Source organism: Condylura cristata, unplaced genomic scaffold (genome assembly GCF_000260355.1).
Source record: "Condylura cristata isolate star-nosed mole 26May11 unplaced genomic scaffold, ConCri1.0 scaffold00019, whole genome shotgun sequence".
In the NCBI taxonomy this organism is placed as follows: Eukaryota; Metazoa; Chordata; class Mammalia; order Eulipotyphla; family Talpidae; genus Condylura; species Condylura cristata.
Window position 1 is genome coordinate 6,118,372 of NW_004567120.1, and position 9,628 is coordinate 6,127,999.

Below are 9,628 nucleotides of genomic sequence, written 5' to 3' on the forward strand. Positions count from 1 at the left end.
CATCTAGAATGTAAATGGCAAAACAAAGAAATTTTCAACAACGTATTTTAACATTTTGTCTAACACTGTAATTCAGGACTAAGAGTCTAACTGAAATCACCCACTCTTAATTTCATGAAATGATTATGTTATACCACTTGTTGTTGGCTTGATCTGGATCTGCAAGATGTTGACAGTATGCCAGAATATCAAAAACCCTTTACAAGGTCAAAACTTACCTATTTATATATAGTAATATATTTAAGACTGAAATGCTTACAACTTAAAGTAAGTTCATATATTTATTTCAGTAAAAAAATTTACCAAAAATAGACAAGAATATGCTCCAACTTAATGAGTACATGTGCCATTTATAATTTCATATTTCTTCAGTTGGTTATATTCTAGGATAGAACCAAATATAAGTAAATGTAAGATTAATAAGCCTGCAACATGCATTGTGGAATCCATATTCTATCAGCAATCACTGCCAGGATTTTTGTAATTAAAACCTTAGAGTCCTGTCTCTTTTACTTCTAAAGCTAAAGAAAATCACTTAAAGGTCATCACGTAAGACTGCACAAATGAACTGAGAACATCCAGAAAGTCCCACAAATCAAACACTGCTGTGATAATATCAGAAACAAGCAAGAACAAGTACTGAGGACATGTTACATATTTCTAGTTTCAGCCAGAACTTTTTATTTTTTTAAATGTTGAGTTTTTCTTAGTTTTTTTTTTATTTATTTACATACAGAACTGGGGTACAAGCCAGAGGTGCAGAAGCAGTGAGAGAATTCGCCAGAGACAAAGTGGGGAGCAGAATAGGCAGATCAACGAAGTACACTGCTGAGGGGAGCAGCGGGCAGGTCAGGAGAGGTCTCCTGTGCTATGGGGGTCACCTCCAGGGCGGGATGGAACTTGCACTGAAGTGGCTGTGGCTAGCTTGCAGTGCTGCATCCTAACACAGGAAGAACTTTTTAAAAAGCTGGTTCATTCAAAAGACTAATATGATAAACTTCTGACCAAAAAAAAAAAGGTGTAGGAGAGATAGAAAAAGTACAAAAAATAATGTAATTTTTTAAAAGGGTACAATCACAACTACAGCAGAGCTTAGTGAGCAAAGGATAGGGGCATATGGTGTGAGACAGTCAGAAAGGCCCGATATTGAAGGTGTGGGGAGGAACATTAGTGAAAACAGTGATCAATAACCAATTAGTAGGTCTCTGCAGCTGTGCAGTGAACTGGAAGGAAGAGCAGAGGCAGAGACAACTAGTCAGATGTCTGTTTTGAAAGTAGAGCTGACAGGATACGCTGAAGGACTGAATATGGGTTTGAGAGAAAGACATGATAGTAAATCATTAAGGATAAAATCAACACTCCCAACATCAGCATACAGGTCTTCATAATATATATGCAGTCTACTTTTCACTCTCAACTCTCTTTAAGCCAAGTCATTTAGCCTACATTTCAGTGTTATTAAAAATTCTCACCATTCACCTGGCATGTCATGCCCTTTCAGTCTGTTCAGTGTGGAATGCCTTAACTCCTCATTAAACCCTTACTCATCTTTCAAGACTTGGTTCTATGATTCTTTCTACTAATTTCCCAGGCATGTTAGTTAGTCCATTCTCTAGCTTCACTGCTCGTATCTTGTAGTGGCAGCAATACTGTTAGAGTAATAGAAGGTAAGTAATAATTATTAAGGGTTAAATTTGTTCCAGGCAGATATACACCCATTATATATTTTTCTTTAAATCTATAAACAATCTGATAGTTGTATCATTATGTCCTTTATTCTAATGAAACTGAAGTATACAAGTTTAAATAACTTGTCAAAAGCTAAAAAACTAGTTAAGCTTTAAACTTAGCCATTCAGGCTTAAAAACCCAAACATGACATTCCAGAGGAGCCAAAGTATGCAAAGCTGATGAGAATGTAAAATGGTGTAGCCACCATGGGAAACATGGCAATTCCATAATAAATAAATAAAAATAGAATTACCATAGGACATATTACCATTACCATTACCATATATGGATAATTCTAATTCTGGATATATGTCCAAAAGAATTAAAAGACATTGAAGATAACAAGTCCTAAACAAGTAAAGGACAATGAAGTTGAAGAGAGGGAAAAAATAGAACCTATAAACCTGAGCCCCAATTAGGCCAACATCAGACTTCTGTGAAGAATACCACAGACAAAAAGGGAATACAGTGACATATTCAAATCACTCACTCCAAGATAAAAACTGCTAGCCAAGAACACTCTGCTGCAAAGCTATCCTTCAAATAAGAGGGAGAAATAAAGACAGAAATTTAAGGAATTTGCAACCAGTAGACCATCCTTTCCAAGCAATATTGAAAGGAAAGCAAAGAAACGAACAAGAAAATAAACAGAAGCAGCCCTCCCTGGTGGCGCAACGGGTTAAAGCACAGCACTAAGAAGCTAAAACCACTTCAGCATGAGTTTGATCCCCGCCTGCCCCGGAGGTGACCACATGGCGTGGCAGACCTCTCCTGACCCGCCCGCTGCTCCCCTCAGCAGTGTATTTCCTTGATCTGCCTGTTTTGCTCCCCACTGTCTCCGGTGAAGCCTCTCACCACCAAGCACCTCTGGTCTGTACCCCAGTTCTGTATGCATAAATAAATAAATCTTTAGAAAAAAAGAAACAGAAGCACAAAATTATGGGGAAATTGGCAGTATCTTTCATATAACAAAAATCAATCTAAATGTCAATGGGTTGAATTCATCAATCAAAAGACACAGCCTATCTAGTTGGATTAGAAAACAGCATCTATTATCTGCTGCCTCCAGAAAACTGAAGTTCCCAGGATAAACAGAGACTGAAAGTAAACAATTGGGAAACAATTCTACAAGTGAAAGGCAGGAACAGTCACACTACATAAGATAGACCTTCAGCTAACAAAGGTAACAAGAGACAGAATTGGATACTATATAAATATTAAGGAACACTATCAGGAAGACCTCACATAAGTATGTATGTAGTTGGAGACTTCAACACCCCACACTTGCCAATGGACAGGTCACTTAGTCAGAAAATAAGAAGGACCACAGGAAGAATTATCTAGAGGGAAGAGTATTACTGAAAACAGAGACCCATGTGGGTCTAATAGACATTTATAGGACGATGCACCCCTAAAAAGTCAAATACACATTTTCTCAAGTGCAAATAGATCTAGGGCTGACCACATACTGGGTAACAAGGTAAGTACAAACAAATTCATGGAGACTGAATAATGACTAGAAGTCAAATACAAAAAGAAAGCAAGGAAACCCTCTAATACATGGAGACTAAATAATACATTACTGAAAGACCAATAGATCAATGAGAAAAATCAAAGAGGAAATAAAAAAATACACAAGACAAATGATCAAGAAGACATAACCTTCCAGAATGTGTGGGAGACAGCAACAGCAGTACTAAAGTACATAGCAATACAGGCACTTCTCAAGAAACAAGAATAAGCCCTCTCCCCCAAAAAACAATCTAGTCTCTCATATTGAGGAAATAAGAGAAAAAAAATGCCAGAAGGAAGGAAATAACAAGAGCAGAAATAAATGAAATAAATGGAAATAAAAAGATAGCCCAAAAGATCAATGAAAGCAAAAACTGGTTATCTGAAAAAGCCAACAAAATACACAAACTTACAGCTAGGCTCACCAAGAAAAAAGGGAGAAAACTCAAATATGATCAAAAGTCAAAGAGAAGTTATTAGAGACACTAAAGAAATGAAGAGAATAAGAGATTTATAAGAACATTTATACATTTTCAACAATCTATATGAAATGGACAAATACTTAGAATTATACCATCACTCCATGCCAAATATAAAATTAATAAAAATGTGAAGAAACCAATCACAAGGAAGGAAATTGAAACAGCAATCATAGCTCTACCAAAAAACAGAAGTACAGGACATGATGGCTTCACAAGTGAGTTCTACCAAACTTTCAAAGATGAACTAGTATCTCTCCTGCTTAAAGGCTTTCAAAAAACCTGGGTGAAGGAGTAATTCCAAACATATTTTATGAGGCCATCACTACTCTAATACCAAATTCAACCAAAGACAATACACAAAAAACTACATACCAATCTCCTTGAAGAATAGAGACTCAAAATCCTCAATTAAATCATAGCAAGTCAAATCCAACACTGCATTAAAAAGATTATACATGTTGACCAAGTAGGATTTATACCAGGAACACAAAGGGTCATTTGAAAAACAATGCAATTCATAACATCAACAAAAAGAAAGATGAAAACTACATGAGCATGTCAATAGGTGTTAAGAAAGCATTTAAGGCCCTCCCTGGTGGCAAAGCAGGTTAAATCACTGCACTAAGAAGCTTAAGCCACTTCCACATGAGTTCGATCCCCGCCTGCCCCGAGGAGATCCAGATGGCCTGGCAGACTCTCCTGACCGGCCCGCTGCTCCCCTCAGCAGTGTACTTCATCGATCTGCCTGTTCTGCTCCCCACTCTGTCCCTGGTGAATCCTCTCACCCCCCGCATCTCTGGCCTGTATCCCAGTTCTGTATGAATAAATAAATCTTTTTTAAAAAAAGCATTTAATAAGACCCAACAATGGGACTTTTGGTGGCACAGGGGGTTAAGTCTCAGCACTATGAAGCGATAAGCAGCCACTGCAGCACCAGTTCAATCCCCAGACAGGGAGGTAACCCACATGACGCAGCAGACCTATCTCACCTGCTACTCCCCTCAGCAGAGTATCTCAGTAAATCTTTCTGTCCTGCTCCCCACTCTGTCTCTGGTGAACCCTCTGAGACCCCTGCACCTCTGGCCTATATACCAGCAATTGTATGCATAAATATGTTTTTTTAAAAATCTGTCCAAAAAACTAGGGATAAGATATCTTCACCTAACAAAAGTGAAATACTTCAAGCCTGTCCACTAAGACCCAGTATAAGAAAAGTATGTTCACTCTCACTACTACTATTCAACTAAGTATTACTAAGGGACTGATATACAAGTTCTACAAAGAACTCATACAACTTAACAAAAAGAAAACAAATAACCCAATAAAAAACTGGGTAGAAGAGTGAAATAGGCACTTCTCTAAAAAAAGACACACAGGTATTCAAAAGGCACTTGAAAAAATGTTCATGGCTACTTATCAGGAAAATGCAAATCAAAACAACAATGAGATATCACTGGATACCCACATCAAAAAGGCCCATGTCATCGGCTCATATTAAAAAGACCAGAAACAGCAATGCTTGCAAGGATATGGAGAAACAGAAACGCTGTACACTGTTCATGAGAATAAAGACTCATCCAGCTCCAATGAAAAGAAATGCGGAGGTTTCTCAAAAGACAAAATACAAGTATCACATGATCCAGCAACTCTACTCCTAGGTAGCTACCAAAAAACCCAAAAAATTTAAAAAGGAAACCTGCACTCCTACGCTTACAGCAGCATTATTTACAGCAGTCAAGATATGATAACAACACAAGTGCCCAAAGACAGCTGAATTTATATAGTATATATACACATGGATTACTATTCAGCAATCAAAAATATATATTTATATATAGAAAGAAAAAAAAACAAAGGCAAAGAATCCTTAAAACTAACCTTTGAAAGCTGTCTATTGATTTCAGAGGGGGAGAGAGCACAGTGGACTATGGAGGATGACTATGGATATTTTGGTGGTAGGAATGCTGGGGTGACTACACCCGAGGAAGGAAATCCCATATGGTCAAACACTAGCAAGGATTTAAAACAATAGTATTTAAATAGCAATAAAATAATTCTTAAAAAAAAATAAAAAAGAAATTAATATGGTGAGGAGCACAATAAATAACAACTTTGGGATATTTCAGATCTTATTCTTGATTTTAGTTTAATTAATGATATCAGGAATAAAGTTGCTTTTACTAAGGCTTTCATTATGAACACTGGCCCAGTATCTGGACTTTCAAAGTGGTAGAATTCTTGGCATGGGCGAATCCATGATATTTCAAAAAGTCTGAATTAGACATTATATGCATGCAACAGTGAAAGGGAATTCCAAGGGGAAGAATTATTTGAAAAATGAACCAAATTTAATTTAGAAAAGTCATCCAATAACTGAGGACTTAAAATTCTTTCAAATTAAATTTACAGAGTTAAATGTAAAGGAACTTAACCACTCTTTGGGTTCCTACATATTTACAATGTGTTAATATTAGAGAGGACACTATAAACTACAAGAAGTCTAGTTACTCTTTGTGTCCTAGCATTCTAAATAACATTGCAATTAATAACAAAAAAGTCTGCCACTTCTTGATTCTTTTCTACTCCTATTTAATTAACAAAGAAACCAGATATGAAGGGTAATTTAAAAAAGGTCAATTAACAACAACAAAAAATCTTTTGACATTTTTTTTAAAGATTTGTTTATTTATTCATACAGAACTGGGGTACAGGCCAGAGATGCAGAGGGTGAGAGATTCACCAGGGACAGAGTGGGGAACAGAACAGGCAGATCGACGAAGTACACTGCTGAGGGGAGCAGTGGGCGGGCTAGGAGAGGTCTGCCACGCCATGTGGATCTCCTCCGGGGCAGGTGGGAATCGAACTCATGCGGAAGTGGATTTAGCTTCTCAGTGCTGTACTTTAACCCGCTGAGCCACCAGGGAGGGCCCTCTTTTGACATTTTTTTAAAAAGAACACTAAGGAGGTAGAAAATTAGGGGGTTGGTTTGGGAGAAAGGAGGAATGGCAAGATTTAAAGCTATGCTTTATTTAAAATTTTCCATTAGCTTCCCTTTATCATCAAATTTAAGAAGAAATTAAAAATAAAATTCTAGATTTTTTTCAAATTAAGGTTTTCTAGTAGTTTAAATTTTGATGAATTTTAAGAAAACCACATACTCTAAATATACTAGCTGAATTTTTCCACAATCAGATACAAAAACTAAAATACAATCATATATAAGATTGCATATATCCATACACATATATAAAAATAAGGTCAGGTATAAAGTTTCCTAGCATCATGGAGAATTACTTAAATAATGACATCACACATGAAAAATAAAATTGAGGTACATTTGGTCTATTCTGAAAAGGAAGCAAATCACTATTTCACACAGTATAAAAAAATTGGTACATTATATATTACACCTATTTTGATGAAAATTAGTTCTAATCCTTTACTAACTTAAATGGTTTATATATGATATTTACACATATGTACATGTGCGTATATTTCAATTTTAATTTTATATGGCAATATTAATGAAATCTTAAATGCTACCATTGAGAGACTTACGAATCAACATGCAGAACCCTCTGGCCACTTCTTGAACATGCAGCTGCAATGATGGATTCAGGCAAACCTATAAAAACACACACCTATATCATTTAGAATGCAGAAATATAACTACATAGATGTACATATATATTATGTTCAATTCAGGTGGTACTGTAGAGTTTATAAAAGAGCTCATCCTTGTATTCAAAATTATAACCTTTATATTATTAGCACCATTCAATGTTTGAACATAAGTCACTAATACTGAAATTTTTGCTATGTGGAAGAGATATTTCGCAAAATCAAGTACTTAATCTTATCTGTATTTATTATAATTTATTATAAATGAGCAACTGTCAAAATACTGTTCATATAGTATTTTGTTATTTCCTAACTTCATTCATATACTAGACCATCTGATGTTCCCAATAACACTGAGAGAAGCATTTGCATACACATTTTAGCATTGAAGAAGATACTAGGGTAGAAATATACTAACTTGTCCAAATAAACTACTAGAAAACAAAAATGTTCTAGCACTGAAATTTGAGCTCACACCTAATTCTAGCTAAGATCACAACATCTGAGGAAGAATGGCATACTTTTGTTCATCAGTAGATTAATTAGGTTAAAAACAATCATTATGAAAAAAAAGAATCATGTTGCTTTCAGGTTAATACAGCAGTTTGAAAAGCTTACTGTTTTCGGAATCAGTTTTATCATAAAGTTGGTAATCATGAAAATTAAAATATATTAATACTAGTGCTATTTACAAAAATAAAAACAAGAATTAAAATCAGTGATAAGAAAATTCAGGTGTTTACCTATTCACATAGTTAATAATTACTCTTTATGTTCAAGATTTTTTCTATAATGCTTTATCATAAGATTTACCATTTCAATAGAGGCTAGTAAATGATTTATATCAGTCCAGGAACACAACATGTTTTCATTGCTTAGTGCAAACTCTTTCACTACCATGAACACCTGGCCCTCTTGGATTTTTATTACTTAGTAGAAAAGCAGCAGCACCATTCTTTTGGCAAGAGTTTAAACTTCATCAAAGATTTCAAGAAAAAGGATCAGGGATGTCAAGAAGGAACAGTTATCTCCCTATGTAAAAAGCAATATTTATACAAAAGCAACTGATGTAGTCAATCTCTAGTAAAATCTCTGAACAGAAACCCCACTTGCATTCATGAATTAATTAATTTTCCAGCAGTGAACACTTTATGGGTATACTACATTTTGTTCAAAGCCAGAATTTCTGACAAAACATAATGAAGATAGTAATTAAATAGCAATTACTGAAAATATGTCATCACAAAGTTTCAACCTTAACTTTGGATATAAGTCAAAGAACAAATGAGAATTTGTGATATAAAGGAAAATGAAAAATAAAGGTTTAGATTTTACAGCAGTTAGAACTGTTTCTTTCTGATGTCTTTTAAGACTTAATGAACTCTTTACTACCCCTAAAGATGTAACTTTTCTTATTAACGAACTGGAATTACTATGCTACTTTAAACGCTAATAAGCAACTTAAAAGGAACAATAGCAAAGAAAGGGCCAAGAATTAGTATGTTAGAGTGTATAATAATTGCAGCATTAATAATGTTACCACCAAACATCAATACATGGTTTTAAGAGTTCACAATGAATTTTCACATACATCATCCTGTTACAATCCTGGGAGGCAGGCAGTATTAGCCATGTGAGAAATTGGGTTTCAGAGAAATTACAAAAACTTCCCAAAGATGGAGTAATTTGTAGTTTTGTAACTCCAATTCAAATTACCACAGTAAATTCACTATCTCTAACTTGGTTGGACATGAGTCTGAGAATGAAGACTTAAGGGCAGGACAGAATTTAATGAAATGGGCACAATCCTATCCAAACAAACCTAATGCTTGAATCTTTGCTGTTTAACTAGCTGTGTGGTCTCAGACAAATCACTTGATTTTTCTGAGCCTTTGTTTCTTTATCCATGAATAGTAATACCCCATAGAATCATTCAGTTGTTAACAGAGGATGCTTGCTCTAGAAACATTATCTTTATTAATCTTCAGAAAGATATTTTAGAAGCAATACATTTTCATTTAAAATACTACCAGACAGCCAGCTTCAATGGCAGACAATGATAAAAGTAGTCTCCTCTATTTGACCCAAATTAGCTATTACTTTGGATAGGCAAATATCCAAGTAGTTATTTTCATGGCTGTAATCACCACTGTCAGAAGCCAAGTATATGATGACAGGGCAAACCCAAAGATAGCTTTCAATAATGAATATGATTTGAGTCCAAATTAAATAAAACCAAAATCACTATCATTCATTTCCCTTCATACTTTTGCCTAGAAACCC

At 35.1% G+C, this 9,628-nt stretch overlaps 1 protein-coding gene across 1 annotated transcript in view; it reads right to left on the minus strand.

The window, feature by feature from the left end:
* The window catches only part of CHM (choroideremia (Rab escort protein 1)), a 177,044-nt gene that overhangs the window by 138,312 nt on the left and 29,104 nt on the right, over positions 1-9,628 (minus strand). Inside the window, exon 2 of the mRNA XM_004685626.2 lies at positions 7,283-7,349. Coding sequence (XP_004685683.1) covers positions 7,283-7,349 — 67 coding nt within the window. The remainder of the gene's footprint in view (positions 1-7,282; positions 7,350-9,628) is intronic.